The sequence below is a fragment of the Anabas testudineus genome, chromosome 17 (assembly GCF_900324465.2).
Source record: "Anabas testudineus chromosome 17, fAnaTes1.2, whole genome shotgun sequence".
In the NCBI taxonomy this organism is placed as follows: Eukaryota; Metazoa; Chordata; class Actinopteri; order Anabantiformes; family Anabantidae; genus Anabas; species Anabas testudineus.
The window spans coordinates 8,512,013-8,532,965 of record NC_046626.1 but is presented as its reverse complement, the minus strand read 5'-3'; the positions used below and the strand labels follow the sequence as shown (position 1 = coordinate 8,532,965).

At 40.4% G+C, this 20,953-nt stretch overlaps 4 protein-coding genes across 10 annotated transcripts in view; 1 reads left to right on the top strand and 3 right to left on the bottom strand.

The window, feature by feature from the left end:
• Window positions 1–306: 306 nt before the first annotated feature.
• Window positions 307–3,120, bottom strand: pgpep1 (pyroglutamyl-peptidase I). Of its 3 annotated transcripts, none has more exons than XM_026373758.1 (5): window positions 2,838–3,120; window positions 2,029–2,081; window positions 1,588–1,704; window positions 1,215–1,447; window positions 307–966 (listed from the first exon to the last, which is right to left on the bottom strand). In XM_026373758.1, exons 1-5 carry the CDS (start codon window positions 2,983–2,985, stop codon window positions 813–815), a joined length of 705 nt encoding a protein of 234 aa, XP_026229543.1. In that variant the 5' UTR covers window positions 2,986–3,120; the 3' UTR covers window positions 307–812. The 3 variants fall into 3 exon arrangements, with proteins under 3 accessions (XP_026229543.1, XP_026229544.1, XP_026229545.1); XM_026373759.1 differs by lacking the exon at window positions 2,838–3,120 and adding an exon at window positions 2,552–2,818; XM_026373760.1 differs by having other exon boundaries at window positions 925–966; window positions 1,268–1,447.
• A 1,460-nt stretch (window positions 3,121–4,580) lies between these two features.
• On the top strand, window positions 4,581–6,644 carry LOC113172438 (transcription factor jun-D-like). The gene has a single exon (XM_026375405.2). The coding sequence runs from the start codon at window positions 4,887–4,889 to the stop codon at window positions 5,820–5,822; it is 936 nt and encodes a 311-aa protein (XP_026231190.1). The 5' UTR covers window positions 4,581–4,886; the 3' UTR covers window positions 5,823–6,644.
• A 316-nt stretch (window positions 6,645–6,960) lies between these two features.
• rab3aa (RAB3A, member RAS oncogene family, a) lies at window positions 6,961–13,475 on the bottom strand. The gene is made up of 5 exons (XM_026375350.2): window positions 13,397–13,475; window positions 11,844–12,068; window positions 10,663–10,781; window positions 9,915–10,039; window positions 6,961–9,454 (listed from the first exon to the last, which is right to left on the bottom strand). The coding sequence occupies exons 1-5, from the start codon at window positions 13,397–13,399 to the stop codon at window positions 9,264–9,266; spliced, it is 663 nt and encodes a 220-aa protein (XP_026231135.1). The 5' UTR covers window positions 13,400–13,475; the 3' UTR covers window positions 6,961–9,263.
• Window positions 13,476–15,209: 1,734 nt separating this feature from the next.
• The window catches only part of pde4ca (phosphodiesterase 4C, cAMP-specific a), a 42,890-nt gene continuing 37,146 nt past the window's right edge, over window positions 15,210–20,953 (bottom strand). For all 5 annotated transcript variants that reach the window (XM_026373789.1, XM_026373793.1, XM_026373790.2 and 2 more), the window contains 9 exons: window positions 20,586–20,679; window positions 20,295–20,467; window positions 20,097–20,195; window positions 19,801–19,965; window positions 19,544–19,643; window positions 19,302–19,456; window positions 19,051–19,173; window positions 18,772–18,954; window positions 15,210–18,658 (listed from right to left, as the gene is read on the bottom strand). In XM_026373789.1, coding sequence (XP_026229574.1) covers window positions 18,176–18,658; window positions 18,772–18,954; window positions 19,051–19,173; window positions 19,302–19,456; window positions 19,544–19,643; window positions 19,801–19,965; window positions 20,097–20,195; window positions 20,295–20,467; window positions 20,586–20,679 — 1,575 coding nt within the window. In that variant the 3' untranslated portion in view covers window positions 15,210–18,175. The remainder of the gene's footprint in view (window positions 18,659–18,771; window positions 18,955–19,050; window positions 19,174–19,301; window positions 19,457–19,543; window positions 19,644–19,800; window positions 19,966–20,096; window positions 20,196–20,294; window positions 20,468–20,585; window positions 20,680–20,953) is intronic.

The following is a 20,953-nucleotide window of genomic DNA, read 5'->3' as shown; positions in this document are numbered from 1 at the left end:
GATTCTCTGTGTAACATGTCAAAGTCAAATATAAATAAATTTAAATAATTTTAAATAATAATATTTAAATGTTTAGGATTCAAACATTGGAAATGTAAAAGCATTGTCTTTATCTGTCATCTGTCCAAAGCATTTATTAAAAAACAAGATTTAGTAATGTAGATTTACAGTACTAAAGTTCCATATTTGTACTGTAACAAAATCCTCTGGCTGAAAACACAACGCATCTACTCAGCCAGTGTCAGTTAAACACATCATTTTAACAATTATGAAAATAAAGAATTCCTCTGGCACACATTTGTGGTTGAAAACAGTTTATTATGCAACTAAATGTTGCTGCAATATGTAATTAGCCAGCACTCATTATATTTAATGCAATTGACATCTGAATTCCAGAATGACAAGGCCAAATAAAACATATCCTGTGTGAAGCACTTTAATTATCCACAGATTTAAGGTGTCTTTCTTCTGCAACACTACATACAGACACATAAGACACATTATTCAAACTGTAAATACTGATTGCATGTGCAATATGTTCCCTGAGACAAACACATTAATATTGTTGAGTTAACTTATACTTTAATTCTTGTGGAAGATCAGAGGCAACAACTACTACTCACTCAAACCCTCTTTCACCATATACTACCATAAACAGATGCTATTGTATGTTGTGAAAAGGTTAATACAATATTTGTAATTCACAGCTGTTTAAAGCACCCAGTTCAGACACAATGAGTTGACAGCAAAGGTGAAATTATTGTCTGTCAAATGGTCACAGTTTGCATATTTTCTAAACTACTACTATTCAGCTACAGTAGGTTCAGCATCTCCAGTATGAGCGCCTGGAGGGCCCTTCCCAGGTCCTGGCTTCTGTAGGGTTTTCCCAGTGGAGGAACATGGATGAAGGCGGAACGACCATGCCCCAAGTACAGAGATGTGTAGTAGGTGTAGTCACACAGATACCTGGCAGTGGCCAAAGGACGATTGTTTTGTTATTTAAAGTAGCACAGGTGTAAATAAAAAAGGACTGATTTAGGCTCCTATTAATGTTCACATTCCCATTATTAATAGTTAATAGTTATTAATTGTTAATAACAGTAATACCACTATGACAAGTCAAAACGTTTACTATGATTTAAAAATCTTTGTCAAGAAAAATGTATTTATTACGTGTATGTGTGATTTTTTATCATGTAAATAGTATTAACTACCTTCCGGCATCTTTAGATACCGACACAGCGACCCCAATGTCAGAGTCACTGACCCTTTTGCAGACTGTTTCCATGTCTAGGACTGAGTGGATACAATCGGGGCCATTTTCCATGCAACAGTTGGAGGCTGGGCAGAAGCTGCAGTTGTCCAGACGTTGGTAACCGTTGTTGTGGCCACACTGCTCCAGCGTCACCGTGGTAGCTAATCCAGAGACGCCAACATGAACTACTAACTGCTCAGAGGACACCAAAACACAGGTGGCAGAGGTTAGTTAGGACAGCTTTTTTTTTTTGTTGGTTGATTGTTGGTAACATTTTTATTTACAGTATGATGGAAATGTATTTATGTACAGTATTATTTTTCTGTGAAAACCTGTGGCTGGTGCTCTTTCCATAGCAGTGGCAGTAAGCTCTGAACAGCCTGGTATTCAACAGGCACCTCGCACACATAAAGGTCTACTGCCTCACCCAGCCCTAATTGCTCCAGTTCCTGAGGGTAAACAGACAGTATACTTAGTACAGCTTGTGACTGCTATTACAGTTTCAAGAGGCTTCCTAGAGTCATTATAAAAAATAAATGAAATAATCTGCATTTTCCTCATCATTATCCATGATCCTTCCTAATACTGGCAAAAATAAAAATAACCTTCTAACATTATCATTCAAATTTTTCAATTGAGGATACAAAACGAGTGTGAAGTGTAAATTATTAGTTGCATTAAACTTGATAAGGTTCATATTTCAGTAAAGCTTAGAGATAACAATGCCTGCACTGGAACCTTTGTTAAATATGGACAACCTGATTACTGATTACCTGTACTGCCACCCAGCTGGAGTTTACTGCGTGCTCTCCAAAAGGCTCGAAACCTGCAGAGACAAGGAGGTAAAAATATCAACAGGGATATTTTTGCAACATCCATGATGCACAGTGCAGCAGGGAAAAGAACGAGGATTATTATCTGTCATAGATAGGGGGAAATGATCAGGGTTAATGTACGAATTGGCCTTTAATTCAAAGTCTAAAGGTAGCATCAAGTTAAACATTAACTGTAGTCATCAAGCGCATGACACGGAGGAGAGACACAGAATGATTTTTCTCATTGTTTTGTACTTCAAAAAATAAATATTTACGCCGTCTATTGTGACAGCAGCATTCATCTCTGCAGATCAATTTGAATGCACATGTTGTTAAATGTTTATTTCATATCTTATATTTTAAATAGCGTTACTGCACAGTCAAGAATTCTGAGCTGTAACAGGACATACAGTGGTGACATACAGAAATTATTTAAGAATAATGTCTCCCTCCAGTTATGTTAAAAAATAAAACCTCTCACCTGTTACTATTACTTTCTTCTTGTGGGCCATTATCCTAGCTTGTTTTGACAGCAGCGGTCATAAGTTTATAACAAAGGGACCAAATATCCCAAACAACAATGTCAGGATTGTCACAGCTTGCTGCTGTCTTCCTCTGATTTACTGCCATAAGGATATGACACTCCAGAGCAGGATCCATTATACTGCCACCTACTGTATGGGCATACATCCCTCCACATCACTCCAGACTAAAATAAACACTGCATCAAAAAACTCACAGTGACTTGGGAACTTATATTTACTCACCTTTTGCATGAGGAGTCAGATGTGTATTTGGAAAGAGGCAAGAGGAGATGAAAACTGATGTTTTTAATCCGAGTGTTCTAATGAAATAGAGATAATTGAAGCCACATGTGGACTGGGAATGAAAACCAAGCATCTGCACTGCATTCATAAATTAAAGGAAGAAGTCTTGTGAGTGGGCAGTGAATAAAGAAAAACAACCTTGCCTCCCTCAATAAGACCTGTTGAGACACCCCCATCAATGATTATTTAGCCACCAACCCGTGGAGCTGCTCTGCACTTGTAGTGGGCAGCTCCCAGGTGTGAATGAATGCACTGTAACAGCATGAGTGTGACATATAGATCTTATGCTAATAATAGATCTTATGCTGCACAGGTTCTGACACAGTCCATTGCCAGAGTTTACAAGATAAACCTTCTTCTCAGTTTGTTGTCCTGAAAGCAGAGCTAATCTAATATCAACTTACAGGAACGGCTCTTTTTTTTTTTTCTTTCTCGGTGCACTGTGCGGTCCACGCCCCTGCCTTGAGAAATGACTCACACATTCTGGACACTGCACCCTATGTGGCTTCAAAGTGGCACAGAGGAGAAAATATGCTCACTATAGGGTGGAGATTTTCATTATGAGCCGAGTGCTTCAAACAGAGCCGTTCTCTTTTTCTCCGTCATTCCTCAAATGGTGACCACCTACACAACCTGCACTGCAGTTGCTAACAGCACCTCCTTCTCCTCCCTCAACTCATTCACCTTTCTATCTCGCCTACGTCAATCGCTATGTCAGTGTTGCCATGGAAACTAATGATGCCCTCTCTGCTTTGTGGTGCTGATGCAGACAGTCTGCTGACGTCCTTGCTGTGTATGGGCGGAATAACAATATTTTTCTGTAGCTTCCGCCTCAGTGTAGTTCTCGACGACTCTTTTTTTTCTTCTTGGTTGAACTTTAAGTAAATGTAAGTTTAGATGTATGTTCTTGGTGTAAAGTGCATCTGTGATTCAACTGCATGCTTATTCCTTCCTTCATCTAGTTTAAAATGTGGGGTTATGAGCTAAAATATGTCTGACATGTCACAGCTTTGTGTTTCATTGTTATGATCAGTAAAATCTACGCACTTACTTTTGGAACAAGTTATGTATAGAATATTTTAGCATGTAAACCTCTTCACATGCTACTTTCAATCACAGACAACTCGTGGTTTCTTCGTTCGACTGTCGCTGTTTCCTTCCCTTTTCTAGTTTGTGCTCAGTTTCCCCAGAAACACTTTCAGAACACTTTTAGAAGCTGTAACACCTCGTTTCAAAGCTCTACATTATGGTCTTGTTTGTATGAGGGCTCAATGCTGCTACTGATCCCCAACATGCTCTAAGAGGTTTTGATACCTCACATTCTGAATTGAGTTTGAACCCATAAAATCAGATTGTAGTTCTCTTCTGTCCTCATGATCCTAATCTGTTATAATACAGCCTACATAAAAGTCCTTCTACTCTACTTTGTTAAAACATTTATTAACCTGAGTTGAAGGAATATTTTCTTTACAGCTTGTTCTTCTTTTCCTTGGCCTTCGCCTCTTACACCTTCCCCGCCCAGTCTCTGCTCTCTTTTGGCGACCCTGAGCTTTTTTATGCTATGACATCAAACCACAATGCATTGCACTGTTTGCAGTTTACCTAAAGTCTCCATAGCAATAAAGACCGACTCGGCCCCTTATTCAAATTGAACCGGAAACCAACGTCATTTTGGGCCAATCTCCGCGCTCTGGAGTGACATAATGGAATTTTTAGGGCTAGAAAGCGAGCGAGGTCTGGCGTTGCGCATAGCAGTCGTGCCATCGGGAAAAGACAATATCATCAGCGCGGAAGAGACACACCAGAGACCCAGTAGCACGGCAGCTCAAGTGGTCGCTTTCTAGACACTGTACACAGGAAGGGGGTACGGGAACGGGACCGCGCTCGATAAGGTACAATACGGATCAGCTGATTTCCTCATGTTTGGATATGCCCGTTCAACAGTCGTTAATGCGTAACGCCCGACACTCCCTCATGTGAGGGTGTAGAATGGAAACAACCCTCTACCCAAGCGCCGTGGTGAATAATCCGAGGGTCCCTAGCATCTATTCCCAGAACACGATGATGAAAAAGGAAATTAATCTGAACCTGGACGACCAGAACTCTGAACTCAAGTCAAACCCGCTGCGGGACACAGACGGACTCCTAAACTCTCCAGACTTGGGACTTTTGAAACTCACCTCTCCGGACCTGGAGCGCCTTATTATCCAGTCCAACGGTCTGGTCACTACCACCAACCCGACCTCCCAGTTCCTCTACCCGAAATCAGCCAGCGACGAGCAGGAGTTCGCGGAGGGCTTCGTCAAGGCGCTGGAGGATCTTCACAAGCAGAACCAGCTGAACGAAGCGGGCTGCGTGTCCGTGGATAGGCTGGAGCTCCTCGGATCATCCAATGCAGTGGGGTCTGCCGGGCTACCGACGTCAGACCTTCCAGTCTACACTACTTTGAATGGCTATGCGGCCAGCCCGCTCGGAGCCACCACCATCAACTACTCCACGGACACCATCCCCTTCCCGCCGCCTCCGCCTCATCTGGCCAACACGCAGCAACAGGCGGCGGCTGCGGCGGCGCTGTCACGACTCCAGTCTGCCGGGGTGGTGAAGGACGAGCCGCAGACTGTGCCGGACATGCAAAGCTTCGGGGAGAGCCCTCCTCTGTCTCCCATCGACATGGACAACCAGGAGCGCATCAAGGCGGAGCGGAAAAAGCTGCGGAACAGGATAGCCGCGTCGAAATGTCGAAAGAGAAAGCTGGAGCGGATCTCTCGGCTGGAGGACAAGGTCAAGACCCTGAAAACGCAGAACACCGAGCTGGCCTCCACGGCCAGCGTCCTCAGGGAACAAGTGGCCCAGCTGAAGCAGAAGGTGATGAACCATGTCAGCAGTGGGTGCCAGCTTTTACCAAACCAGGTCCAAGCTTACTAAACCGCAGTAATGGTGCTCTTCATGGATGTATGTTGTTGTTGTTGTTGTTGTTGTTGATGTTGTTTTTTTTACAGCTCTGTGCTCTGGAGAAACAGGCCTGTATTATCAGGACCATTTGCCTTTTTATTTTTTTTTTTGTAACCTAAAATCCTTATCAGAGCCTTTGCGTGAGGACAATGTAAATGCGCCTGCAGAGGAAAGGCTGAGAACTGAGAAACACTTTTTGCAGAGCACCGTGCAGAAACGAGCAGGCCTGCATGAGAGCTGCGAGTCAACTGGAAACGACAGGTTACACCAGCAGCAGGTATGCGCTGCGGCCTCGTCTGCTTCATCAAACTCTTGACCGTGTTATGCAGCAACAGAACTATTTTCATTGCCCTAATTTTTTTGGGAAGCCATGTAGCAAATTGTTATCCAGTGGATTGGTGTAGGATAGTATTTATCTGTGTGTAAGCTGGACAATCTCAGTAAGAGTGCAACCAAACACCAGGGTGCCGCCAAGTGCTGCCATCCACTGTGTAATATAATGCCTTACTTGTTTACAAGCACTTAGCAATGATATATATATATATATATATATATTTTATTTACTGAACAATTATTTTACAATGTCTTATTTCTTATGTTTTTGCAAAATGAACACTGCATGTCTTGTTGCTTTTGTGTACAGTAACCATTGTATTTTCATCATGGTGGCTGGTGTATATTTTCACAGTCGCCGAACTTCCATGAATGTACATGTACATGCTGAGAAATCCCATGTATCCATGTGTAATGGACTTTAAAGTCTTTGACATTTATTAAATTCACTACATTACTACAGTGCACTTGTTTTTCTTAACTAAGCTGGACACATGTGCTTGGTTTATGACATTTTGAGGGAAGCATTGGGAGAATAAATGCATCGTTTTAGACCTTTACATTATCTTGCACAGTTGACACTGTGGGTGTTGTGTTAAATACAGCACAGAAGCTGAACCAAACCATAGATGGTCAAACAACTCTCATGGCAGAGAAAATGACCAGCATTGTTGCAGTATCATGCCCTCTGGTGGGCACTGTAAATGTATTCTAAAGCATTTCTGAAACATCACATGTGCACTTCTTGTAAATCACTGCCTTTGGAAACAACTGTTGATCCAACACAGAACTCAAGCTTTTACAGTTTCTTTATTGATTCCTCGTTTTAGCAAATCTGCCATTACATTATTACAGCACAATTCACACAACTAATACCTAATGGGCTGAAAATTCCTATTTACAAGCGTTATTTATGACAGAAGGAGAGGACGGGGAAAGTTGAACTGGATTGAAACGACTTCCTAAGTCATCAGCAAGTTTACAGCTGTAGCAAAACACAATAAATAAAGTAACAAAATCAAATACTGCAAGAATAACTTTAATGAAGTGTTCAGAGTAGTCAGTTTACTTCTCAACAGTTGACTTTTTCAAACTACTGCACAGAGTAGCAAAACACTACAAGTTCATCAGTAACAAATGCTCCTTTTGGTTCTAAATGTATTGTCGAGACCTCTTTGTAAAGAACAGTTAATAAGGTTGCTTCTGTACAAACTGTACATTCACGCACCCTCATGCAGGAAGTGTGTTGTATGTTGCTAATTTCAGGGTGTAGAGAAAGAACTGCTATTGCTCTTTGACAACAGTCTGCTTCTACATAACCATGTTTTAAACGCTACATACAGTAACTGATATCAAAGACAAACGTCCCATCGGAGCCACATGGACAGAAGAGATTTTTTACACCACTGAATGTTTAACTTTGACCTTAATAAAGCATCTTAAGCTTTGTAAACACAAAGACGTTCTAATTGAAAAGCTCTGACTGTTGAATACGATCTCTTCTAAAACGTTGAGTGCAGATTGTGATCTACAATCTAGGAAGAACACTAATTTGAAAATAAAGTGATAAATAATACAAAATAAATAATTACCCAATATTTAGTAATAACTTATGCATTTAAAATATTTTCGCATGCCTCAGTGCACCTGTGAACGCATGACCGTCAGAAGGTTTTGTACTTTATACATGAGCAGACAAATCCCCAACAACCACGCAGGGAGACAACTCACAATTTAACATTGAACATGCCTGAAACATCATGCTCCTCCCAAAATAAAGATGAAAACATCACCTACAATGACATAAGAGACTTTCTGGAAGTTGATGGAGATGGCAGGTCTGTGAATCACATGCCTTTCTTGTGAGTGCATGTTGTACTAGGTATGCAGTGCATGAAAGTTAATATGATGAAAAGGGGCCATGGGCTTAACAAGGGAACTCTTTAGCCCCATTAGGTACTGAAATTGTAGGACAGATGGGTTTTAAATTCAGAACACAGCTCACACAACTAACCATCCACTCAACCAGCACTGGTTAAAAACATCAACAACATGCACCTCTCACTAAAGCACAGGTAATCCAACACCTTAAATCATTCTGACTCTATAATCGGTATTTATATTATATAGGCATTAGAAAATGCACATCTATTGACTTTTAAACATTTATATAGTGTGGGGGACATCCCTTTCATTTCATTTTGACATCTTAGAAACAGTAATATAAACAAAACGGACAACAACAAAAATAGACTACGAATAAAAAACTAAAACTAGCGGCCCCAGAGGCTAAGTAGCTTCTATCGCTCAACTAAACTGGACCGAGAATGTGGCGCTGCCATACAGAGTATCGTCACATACAGAAATTAAAAAATAAATATATAAGACAAACACTGTAACAAAGAAACTCAACTAGTAACCTGATATGCATGATGTCTTCTATACATCATTCCTAAAATTAAAAGAAGGACAAAGTTTAAAATGACCCTGTTTTGGATTTCAAACTTGGACCGTAATAATCTCAAGCACAACACTGGGAATGACCAGTGTTTCACATGCTCAAACCCCCCACCCACCCAACCAAGTCAAAAACATAAAAAAACAAACTATCCACAGCAACAAAATACAAACTTACACTGCACTTGATTTCTGCTATTTAGCTTTGAGGCGTTAGTGCTGAGAGAGATCTGGAGAAAACATCCCTCCATCGAACCTTTTACAGTTCAACCCTTCTTTCACACATGGAATGTTGAAGTGTGTTTGGAAACATCATACATGTGCAATAATTACACAACGAAAACTTGGTATTGGACCTTTCTTCAATGTTCTTCACCCCTCTGACTAAAGTAGCACTATCACCAAATCTTTGGCGAGAGCCAGCTCATGTGGACAGTGTAGCGAGATGGGTGGAGACTAAGCAGCAAGGGTTGTGTGTCTATGTATGGCAGTGTTTGTGTGCAATTTATTTGTTTATGTGATGATGAGAAAAAAAAATAAAGCAAGAAACAAACTGGAAAAAAAAAAGAAAAACTGAAATGTGTATTGATTTCAGGACCGCAGACCAAGTGTGTGGAGTAGTGTTTAACAAGCACAATCCTGATGGGACCTCTGAGGCTGCTCGTTGAGCTGTGGCCCCTGTTTGGTTCCAGTGACAGTCGGGTCATTGTTGTCCAGACTCTCTGCCATCCTCTCACAGATGATGTCCACCAGCCGCTCAAAGGTCTGCTTCACGTTAATATTGTCTTTCGCACTGGCTTCAAAGTGCTCGAAACCTGCCGGGATGGGAGGCAGAGTTATGGTTCCAGTGTGAAGCTAATCCGTTTAATCCACTTATGTCATCATGTCAGGACACGTCAAGGCTAATGACACAGGCAGCTCACACCGTAGTCATATTTCTGAATGAAATCTATTTCTAAGTCTTGAAACAACTAAATCTGTCCTCACACTTACGTATGTGGTGTTGTGAAACAGATTTTACTTGCCGTCTAATTTAATAAAGTATCATGACTGTCTGACCAGTCAGACCACTCTCCAAACCATATGTTTTTAATGAAGTAACATGTTCCAAAAGGAAGAGCAGACATAATGCGCTTTAATTTACAAAAAAGAAACTATTAAATAAAGTGCTGATGAACAAATCATTGTTAAAAACATGCTGCTGGTTAAGAGTTGTGACAAATTAAAAGACAGACATGGTAACCAGTCGCATTGTTAAATGACCAGTTGACTTACCCAGCTGTTCTGACAGCTGTCGGCCCCTCTCTGTAGCTACCACTCGTTCATCCTCCATATCACATTTGTTCCCCACCAAGAGGACCTGTGCATTGTCCCACGAGTATGTCTTGATCTGGGTTGACCTGTTAGCAGTTGCAGTACAGGGTGATCAGCTACATCTGCTTGAGTTAATCTCACAAGTAGAGCAGTTTTTCAGAAAGTACAGCACTCACAGGGTTCATCTGTATACTGTGTAAAAGTTTTTTTTTCATAACCAGCATTCCTGTTGGTTATGATGGTATTTTAACAGTGCTGAGGTGTGGAAAATTGGGGAGGCTCAGGTAATAGCTTCAAAACAAAGCAACATAACACAAGCAACCAGACAGGTTTAACACAGTCATGATATTAATGTGAATGTAACACTATGCCCAGAGGGGTGTTTGTTGGGAAGGAAAGTGGAAGGAATGAAATCCACAGTAACAAGGTAACACAGTAGAACAATAGAACAGTATCACTATGAGTCTGAACTGAATCATGAATTTGACAAATTGTAACTACGTACAAATATATGATATATGATGAACATTGTGTTTTCACTTGCACACAGTGCTGCCAGAAACCTGCCTCCTGTGTGTCTAGTCCCTGTGACTCCTGATTTCTATATGTATGTGAAAAATATAATTACATATAATAAAAAATTATATGCAACTAAAACTGTGAGCTGTTAATGTTCGCACACCGACATGCATGCTCAGTTGTCCCTCACCAGTCTTGCACAGCATTGAAGGAGTCCTCGTTGGTGATGTCATACATGAGGATGAAGCCCATGGCTCCCCTGTAGTAGGCCGTTGTGATCGTCCTGTAGCGCTCCTGGCCAGCAGTGTCCTACACAAGTACAAATGAATATCATTTTCATCCCATTAATGATTCTTTTGAACATATAATGCTTTACTGTTTGACATTGAGATGAAAACATACAAAAACAAGCTATGTTGTCTCAAGAACAATAACAACCACAGAAAGGTACGCTGTTGTTTGTAGAATTAAAAAATGATGTATTTTGTATAGATAGTTGTGTCTCAGCACGTTCAAAGAATTATCTGTGATGACAAAAAGAAATGGCCGTGACTCTTGACGCTCGCAAAACTCATATGAGGATTATGTATTACTCTGATGTCACCAGAGTAAGGTTTTATGGTTCCTGTTAAGTGCACTTCAAGGGTATTGCCATTACACAGAAACTGCAGTATTACTGAGAACTTCTGAGACCAATTCAGCTGGTAATAATTAAAGATACGTGATGACAGACTTCACCAGTCACATGCAGTCTTAATAAAGATGATGTGCAGGTGGTAATGCAATAAGTCTCAATGAATAGTGTAGAGCAGAAACCATTAGTTTTATTAATTGAATCAACAGCTATTTTGATAGATGGTTAATCTCTTAAGCAAAAATGTCAACAATTATCTAGTCTTTAGTGTTTTATATCCTCTTTGAAGATTCAACATAAACTTAGATTATCGCAAACTGGAATAGATATTTTTTTAACTACAAATTTATGTGAGAAAATTGTTAGATTAACTGTTAGTGAAACCAATGTTGCTGCCATAAATACTAGATCAAGCATATCACAACTATTTAAACATGATGTGAATGTCACTATATTGTTCACAGAAAAAGAAAACACACAGAAAAAGAAAAAAACAGATCAAAGCACTAATGCACGTTATATGTTCTTAATTCATCACTATTGATGATTTAATTAGCTTATAAACCTAATTAATTAACTAATTGTGATGCTAGCCTACTTTACTTCTGGTCCGTCCTGCCGTTTCTAGTCACCTTGCAAAACACCTCAACCTGCTTTTGGAACCACGAGACAATCGAACTGCTAAAAACAACCTCAACAAGTCTGTAACAATGTGGTATATGTGTCCACTTCCTCACCCAGATTTGCAGCTTTATCCTCTTGTCATTCCTGTAGATGGTCTTGACCTTGAAGTCGATGCCTACTGTGCTGACGAAGGCTGGTGTGAATGAGTCATCTGCATAGCGGAAAAGGAAGGAAGTCTTTCCTACACTGCTGTTACCAATGATGAGGATTTTGAACATGTAATCAAAGTTCTGGTCCGTGGACTCCTTCTGTCCATATGTGGCATTTGCAGACGCCATCTAGGAAAAAAGATCACACAATTATCAGTTATCATCAGTAAGATGATTCATGAAATGTTCTCATTTACACAGGCTCACACAAATTAAAGAAACACAGTTTAACCTGACACCAATTACCAAGTCCTGGTTCATCAGACAAAAGAAACTACTTATACAAAAAAAAAAAAAAAACAAACACTGATATCACCTACAGACATCCTTAGAAGCTAATATTGACTTTTACAGAAGGATCTGGTTTCTGCTACTTGAGCTAAAAAGCTATGTCAACCCATCTGAACCCCTGAGATGTTAAACACCTGTAGAAATATTAAAATGTGTGACACAAATCAAGCTTAAAAGAAGAACAGTAATTGTACTGATACACAAATAAGAGCATTACATCTTATTCAAAGACAGAGAGCACACATCAAAAAGGCCAGATAGTTGTTATTTAGGCTAAAAATATAATTCAGTAGCTAGACTAAAAGGGCCTTGTAAGAAAAGTCAGTTTACACTCCATATGGTTCCCAGCAGTCTCACTGACAGAGCTTTTATCAGGGCACAAACTGCTGCATCCGTTTCGCCAAGAGGCTGTGTCAATACAAGCAGCCAGCAGCCATTCACAGCTTGGTGTTTCCACTTGGTGTCAATAACCCTGGTCGGGACGAGCAGCGTTCACCACCGCCCCACCAAGATAACAGGACGGAAGTACCTGGGCTTAGCAGGCTAAGCATCAGCTAAACTCACTATCCCTTCTCTCCAGTGAGGGCAGGGGACCTCAGTGGCTAGCTAGCCAATTATGAATGAACATATGGTTCTGTAGGAAATGCCTTGTAGCAAACAGTCAATTATACAAAATGTGAACATGTTCCCACTTGAAACAGCCCAAACGCACATCATCCTTTCACAGCGGAGCTTATCTGCTGTTAGCTCGCTACGTTAGTGGTGAATTTAAAGCTAGCTGCCTGACAGGACAGGCTGGCTCATGTTAGCTGCAGAAAACCCCAGAAAATACAATAAAATGGCTTCTGTTATACAGTACTACTCATCCAAAATAAAAACCAAACGATTATTACATAAATTAATCGATAGAGACATTAAAATGCATGCATTCAGGCTAAAACTGCTACATTAAATGCTAACACCGAGCACCCTTACTAGTATTTACAAGGAGCAGCAGCAGCTAGCTAAGCATCCCAGCTATGTCAAATGAAGGTTACTCTTCTTTATTTACAGCAACATTAATTGATAAATCCCGTACCTCATGAGCGACAAACTATCTACAGGCTATCTGCTGCTACTGTTAGACTCATCACACCTTTACAATGACAAAAAAGCACAAGATTTACCATGAAATGTGTGTTTTTTCCTCAGCTAGCCCAGTACCCAGCTTTACACCTGCAGTAGCTCGAGCGCTTCTTGATTGACAGCAGAGACGCACGGAGCGTAAGGATGATTGGCAGAAGGACTGACCAATCAGAGTTCGCCCTCTCACTGCGCCCCGCCCACACTCATTCTGATTCATGATTAATGTGAGAATAAATAATCTGTCATCTTCTCTATACTTGTGCTGTTTTTGGCTTTTAACACAAACTAAATAATCATTAAAAAGAATCAACAACAAAAAAAATAATAATAAATATAATAATAATAAACTTAATAATAAAACTTTGCCTTAAAACACAGATGGATATGTCTTTCTGTTTCTGCATGAAGTTGTAGGAGAGATTCAATATATAGATCACACTTTGTATGTGGGATTGTATATGCAAATGTCAAATGAAAGGATGACTCACAGTGTCAAAAAGCACAGTAGGAGAGGACTTTTCCAACAAGACAGTCATCCAACATACTGCAAGACTCACACAGGATTTATTTGACAGAAAAAAAAAAAAAGAAAAATAATGAGCTCATGCCAAGCATGCCACATGACTAAACTCCAATAAGAAACATTTGGAGTGATTTAAGGCAGAATGCAGAGCAACACAACCTCTCCAGCAGAGAAAAGCAGAAAACAAAACCTTTTGAACAACAGCAGAACATTTCTCCATAAATTTGTGCTGGTACCCTCTATGCTGAAGAGAACTGGCATCAAGCTTATTAAGTGTATACAATTACCTTTAAAATATTGGAACAGTGAGGTCAATTACTTTGGGATTGATATTTGGGATTAACATTAAAAGATGTGTATGGCACAAAAGAGCGACATTTCAGCTTTAATTTCCAGGTGTTTACATCTGAATCTGATACATAATTTAGGAGATGGCATCTTTTGTTTGAACACACCCATTTCTCAGCTTTTTCTCATCAGCCTGAAAAACATTGCCTCAGAATTTTTGAGGCTCATTTCTGTACTTTTTGGCAAATTCCAGCCTGACCTTCATATTCTTCTTGCTAATCAGTAGTTTTCATTTCTGATGTCATCTGCACTTTTGTTCATAAAGTCTTTTGTGAACAGTAGATGTGATACCTTCACTCCTGCCCTCGGGGTTCTTGCGGTTGTCACTAGTTGTTTTAGGGTCTTTCTTTTCAGCTCTCACAATGTTTCTATCACCAACTGCTGTTGTCTTCCTTAGTCTTCCAGTTAAACGTCTGTTACACCAGTGGTTTCTTTCTTCTTCAGGACTTTCCAAATGGTTGTACTGTTTGTGCAATGGCTCTGATTGATTTTCCATCTTCTCTCAGATTTACAGTTGCTTGTTATTCACAGCTCTCTGGTTTTCATGTCGGTTACACCTCTGAACTGTAAATGCAGCGTGAACAGGCGAAACCCAAATCTGAAACTGAGTGTAAACATTCAGTGCTAAGTATTGTTTGACTAATCAAAGTAAAAGGACACACCTGGGTAACAAAACACACATGTCAGTCACTTGTTCCAATACTTTTGCTCACATGAAAAATGGGTGGGTTCAAACACAAGGTGCTATTTTCTAAACTGAGTATGAGATAAAATCTGATCTTTTGTCTAACATTTATCTTTTCATGTCAAACCCAAATGTTTTCAGTCGACAGCAAAAGTAAAGTAACTGGCCATACTGTTCCAATACTTTTGGAGGAGAGTGTATATATATGAATTGTTTCTCTATTTAAGCAACACAGGATTATTCTACATTACAATTTTTATTGGTTTATTATTTTGCTATACTATACAAATCAGACAAATCAAGAGTCATGAAGAGTCTTTTATTTATTGGCAAGGCATACAGTTGTAGCTGGAGAGAGGGCTGGCACACCCACTGTTAAACAGCAGAGTCTGGATTGTCAAAGCTTAGTTTATGACCCACATTTAGAGAATCTCTAAGAAAAGAAATACTGATTTGGGATGACTGCTGAGGCCATGTTACTAAATCTTCACTATGAATCCGAGAAGTCTCAGATCAGCACATTTACTGTAAGATTCCTCATGAATATGTGGTCTGACTGGAAACAGAGGAAGACAGGAAAGGAGAGATGCTTCAGAAAACACAGAAGAAAATCTGTCACTCAACTATTTTCATCACAAAAACATGGAAGTGAATATTTTTGCTTATGCATAATGTTCTTCGAAGACATAAAGTAATGAAATGAGAAGGGAAACAAGCCGAGCAATAGTTGTAATCTGTCCTGTTTGACGTTCTTTCAAGTCTTCAAGCTACACACTACAAATACTAAACCTCTTTACTGCTCCAACATTTTTGACAGATAATATAGAAATAATAAATAAACTGTACATGAAGCACTGTGAGGAGAATATACAAAATCAAACAAATAGTGCCATGCAGGGAGACAAACTGAATATTTGCATGTTGTGCTGGTTAAGCTGTTGTTAAATAGTCCTTAGTGTTGAAGGCATCCTTGAGTGTTGGTCTGTTTGCTGCTGTTTATGGCTACAAAAAGGATTGCACGTTTTACTCCAGCATGTCAGTGGCCAGAAAAAACATAAAAAGAAAAAAATCCCAAGTTCGAAAATAAGGCGTCAAAAAACACATGATTTACTGTTTCATGGTAATAAAATAAAAGCTTCTCCACAGTAAGTTTTGTAAGTACTCTATAGTACTCTATACAAGTACTCTTCTTTGAATCCTGCAGCCAATGTCATGCATTTCAATGAAATTTCTTTTGTACAGTCAGTTATAAAAACAACAACAAAACAACTTCAATCCCTCCAATGTCTAACATTTAAGAGCTGTAGTGGTCCAGCCCGTGCAATTCAATTTAATCACCATGCCCTTTACCAACAGAAAAACAGTGAAACAGTCACGTTATACATGTTCAACTGTACTGGAAGTGCAGAACTGTAAAAGTACCATACAAAGTGCTTTGGTTTTTTTCTTAGCAAATACTTAAAAAAAAAAAAAAACTCAGTCATTCACACATACACACAAAAACGTATCACTGTTTTAAGACAATATCAGTTTGAGTTACTATTTGAATAGGAGTTACAAAAAGGAAGAAAGACATGAGGGTCAAATTGGCACACGCGGTGCTACAATCAACCAACGTTATCAGTCACTGATGGAAAGTAGCCAGTGGCAAAATGGAAATTACAGTACGGGTTGTGTCATGCTGGTTTGGCACTTGTTTTGTCATTGACTATGTCCCAGTGAAGAGTGAAATATTGATCAGTGAGAGAGAAACGATGAAAATAAAATCTGGCACAGGACTGTCTCTTGATAACCCCTTAGGTTTTTTTTACAGTTACAGTGATGCTAACATCCTTCTTTGCAACCCGTATGCTTCTTCTTCCGTCAGACTAGGAATATACAAAGGTGGATGCTGCCAAAAACAGTGTGAGTAGGAGGATGCTGTGTTTGACAGATGCTGTAGTAACAATAAAAGATTTCAATGCATAGATTAGTGAATATGAACAGGATAGTAATACATTTGTAGCTGTAACATTTAGGATCTGCATGATGTTTGTGCTGGTTGACTCACAGCCATTGACATAACTGCCATATAGTCAGCAGCCTCCTGTGTGTTCATGTTTTGGCTCAAGCCCTTGAAAACCACAATGAGGGCTAGCTATGAACATAAAAATGTAAAGTGCTAAACTCGAAGGCAAACTGATAAAACTGGTGCCAAACGTTAAAAAAAAAGCATAAAATCAAAGCAATCAACAACAAAACTGAAACATAAGTGATATTTTTGGTAGTCCTATGGTCAAATATGTTTCAATTTCTTTCCACAGAGGCCAAAACCATGTAAATCGTTTGCCTCCCTTTCATGAAATTCAGTTCCACTTGTCGACACTGGGAGGCACCATGTGCACAGCCTTGGCTAATATTACACTGTGCCTGGCTCAGTTTTGTTGCTGACAAAATTATCATTTAGCATTACGGGAAATTGAAAGAGTAAGCCTAAACTGAGAACTCATCAACTAATAACTGCCTCCTGAACACAATTAAATAGGCTGAACAACAACAGCTGACAGGAGCGCTACATATACAATAATAATGATAGAGTCACTCTGAACATGTGCTACATCTGAAGTTTCCTGCTGAACATCGTGTCTAGCTCCTTTGTGCCATTACTTTGCTCACGCTGCTTTAAAGTCTGCTGTTGACTGTATCTTCACTTCACTTTCATTTACTGTGTATGAGCTTAAATAAAATACAAACATGACAAACAGAAAATAGATAAGTCAGGTTGACAGAATTGTCCCTGTGTACTGCAAGTTTGGCAAGATGTCAACAAGACTGTTTTAACGATCATTCATCACTTCCTCACTTTCTTCACAAGCACTCCGAAAGAGGAAGACTGTCGTTAGTGTCGTTAGTTGCAGCAGACTTTGGGTTGGCTGGTTACAAGGGAAGTTTTTCTTTTTTTTTTTTACTTCTCATTGTCTTTGTAGACTTTATCCACAGTATGTTTGACTGAAAGACACAGAACACAAAGGACTGGTCAGACTCAGTTTCCTGTCCTCCCAGTCTGTCTCTCTCCAGTGCAACTGACTGCTGTGTAAATCTGCAGACTCTCTTAACACCACGCCCACACCTGCCCACACTACCATACTCCCCACTGAGGCTTGCTGTCACCGCAGGTGGTGCTGTTTGGTTGGAGTGGGAGAAAAGGAGTGACAGAGGATGAGGCACCGACATCAAGAACAAATAAACAAAAAAGGCCAAAAGAAAAACAGCTTTTGACTGGTGCTATGTGCCAAGTCTGAAGCGCAGCGCCCCAGACACGCCTTCCTGATCTGTTTCTGTGTCTTCTGTCAAAGCTTTATCAGAGTCTAAAGAACATGTCCTGCCTGAATCAGTAGTGAGCAGTTTTGGGGTCCGGTGAGTTTCACTAGAATCAGTTCTGGAGAGTTCAGACGCCCTACTCCCACTGTAGCCCTCCTCCTCCTCAGGTGGACTCTCTGTATCAGATTCCCCTTCTTCTTCCAAGGTCAGCTCAAACTGAAACTTGTCTGTGGAAGTGGAGCCACTGCCCGCACCGTGTGCTGAAGCTTCCCCCACAAGGGCTCTCTCCTGCTGAACTTCGGGGTTGGGTGAGGGGCTGTGGGGGATCATACTCTGGTACCACTCTCTGTTATCCTCCAGGGTGTCCAGGATCTCCTGAGCATCTGGGTGGACCAGATCAGCCCACGTCTCCCACAGGGGATGGACAATGTAGTCAATGAAACCCACCTGGAAGAGAAAAGGAAGAAATTTAATTTAATAAGCTCCAAACAAGTCATTCTTAAGACTTAGAGGAAATTTTATTATTTAATGAATTAATTGCTGTGACTTCTATACTGCACCTGGTTCTTCTCTATGGAGGCGTTGTGTTTGTCACACATGGGGCTTATCTCCATGCCCCTGTCCCTCTCTCTGTCCCCCTGGGTGAAAAACTCCACCATGATTCGGTCCGTCCACTGTCGGTATAGCTCAAGAGGTTTGGTGGGGTTACTCAAGTCTGCACAGTGCACCATATTCTGAAGAACCTGCAATAAACAGTTTGTGAACATAACATTAAGAAATGTATTTAATTAATTTGATTTTACTTATACATTTTTTATAAATGGAAAAATAGATTTCACCTGGATGCGGTCTGAATAGTTGTCTAATAGCAGGACTCCGAGACTGGTCACTTTCTTAGTCTCAACCATAGTTTTCAGGTCTGCTAATAGGTTCATGTGTTTAGACATATCTGTAGCCAGCACCTGTAACGACAACACACTAATGAAATCTATCACAACTCACGAGTTAGTGGTGAACAAAAGAAAATCTGGTTCATTCTGAGGTTTAATCTGTGTCTACAATCTTAGTAGTTCTGCCAAAGCTGCCTCACCATGTCAATGACCATTTTGCGGAGCGACTGTCTCTGTTTTTTGCTGAGGTTCTGAAAGATGTCACAGTTGTCTTCTTGCAGAAGCTTAAAACCTACAGCCAGGTGATGGTTCTCCAGCACGGACGAGTCATTGTACATCAAGGCCAGCTCTGAGTCTGAACGCAAAGTTTACAGAAAGCACTATTAACAACAGAATCACAAACTGAATTTAATTCTACAAAGACACAGATGTCCAAACTTACTGGTGTTGATGAGAAACTGATTAGAAACTCCAGGGTGATCCACATCGTGGATGGCACTGGCAAACAGAGCGGCGAGGATCTCCAGATCAGTAAACACAGCCTTGGGTAACACACACACAAGAAGGCAGGGAGAGTCATTGTGTGCGTGGGTGCTCAACATGACAGGACATGTAAAGATCCTATTGTACTGATTTAATAATAATAATGACATTTGGTTCTACTCTTTTTTTTCTGGATAATTTCCAGTGACTGTGTACCTCCAGGGCGGGTGTGGACAGCAACACATGTGTGGACTGGACCACGTCTGCAGCATGAATGTTGTTGTGGTAAGCCACGTCAGCATGGTAATGATCCTCCAAAGTCATCATGAAGGTAATGAATGTGTCTGTAGGAATCTTAAAGGACTTGAGCAGCTCACGTTCCTACATTAGCAGGAGAGAAGAAGCAAATCACACAGTCAAAATAAAGATTTTTAAAAATGGTTTGTTTTTTACTCTTGTTCATTCATTGACCTGGAGATTATGCAGTATAAGAATAAAGTCCTATGTGTTACCTGGAATATGGTGTACATGGTGACCGTCAGTGGACGATTCCCAGAATATTCAGATATTTTAAAGATGTCGATGCCCCATCGGTTTATGTCTTCTATTTCCTGTCAGCGAACGACATATATTGTACATGCTGAACAAGGGGGAACATTAAGAATCAGCTACCCTGAAATGATAATTAAGTGTTGAACTCGTCCTCGTACCTTGGCCAGGAGACCTTCCTGGCTGGCGTTGACCCCGAAGCGAGGGATGGTGGAGGGTGCAAGGCTGGGGTTGTGGGTGGCCTTCTTCACGCCGCTGATCTGGGACATGGGTCGCTTCTTCTTGTCCTTCTCCTTAGTGGGGGGAGACATGATGTCCATGTCATGCTGCTTCTCTGTCAGATATAAACAAACAAATAAGGTGACACTGCAGTCTCTCAGGAGTCACAATAGAAACACAGCACATACACATGTACACTGTACTGTATATACTGTACAGGGTGGACGTTTTACCCAGAAAGGTGCTGGAGATGAACTCAGACACCTGGTTCCCTGAGCGGCTGGTTTCTGACAGCTGAGTGAGCTCTCGGTTCAGCATCCTCTTGAACTGGGAACACAAGCACACACAGATGGATCTGTGAGTTTGATCAAACACAAGTTGTGTCTCTTTCAATATACTAAGAGAATTATAACGGAGGATCAGAGGAAAAACTTCTGCACACAGAATTGTTTTGTATGTACTTTGTTTTCTTGTCCTTGCATGTGCTGCATATGAAGACGTGGGGTGCACTGCTTTCCACACACACATGTTGTCAGTTGTTGTGTGAAATTATTGATGCACTTGAAAGATTTAAAAGTTTTCAGTTTTGCTTTTTGTAATT

Excerpts from the sequence above, each read along its gene's own strand:
- pgpep1 (XM_026373758.1), bottom strand. The coding sequence starts at position 2,985 with ATGAATGCAGTGCAGATGCTTGGTTTTCATTCCCAGTCCACATGTGGC. Across the intron at positions 1,705-2,028 it reads CCAGCTGGGTGGCAGTACAG|GAACTGGAGCAATTAGGGCT; the intron begins GTAATCAGTAAT and ends GTTTACCCTCAG. Across the intron at positions 967-1,214 it reads GTATCTAAAGATGCCGGAAG|GTATCTGTGTGACTACACCT; the intron begins GTAGTTAATACT and ends GGCCACTGCCAG.
- LOC113172438 (XM_026375405.2), top strand. The coding sequence starts at position 4,887 with ATGGAAACAACCCTCTACCCAAGCGCCGTGGTGAATAATCCGAGGGTC.
- rab3aa (XM_026375350.2), bottom strand. Across the intron at positions 10,040-10,662 it reads TTCAATGCTGTGCAAGACTG|GTCAACCCAGATCAAGACAT; the intron begins GTGAGGGACAAC and ends AACTGCTAACAG. Across the intron at positions 9,455-9,914 it reads ACAGCTGTCAGAACAGCTGG|GTTTCGAGCACTTTGAAGCC; the intron begins GTAAGTCAACTG and ends CCATCCCGGCAG.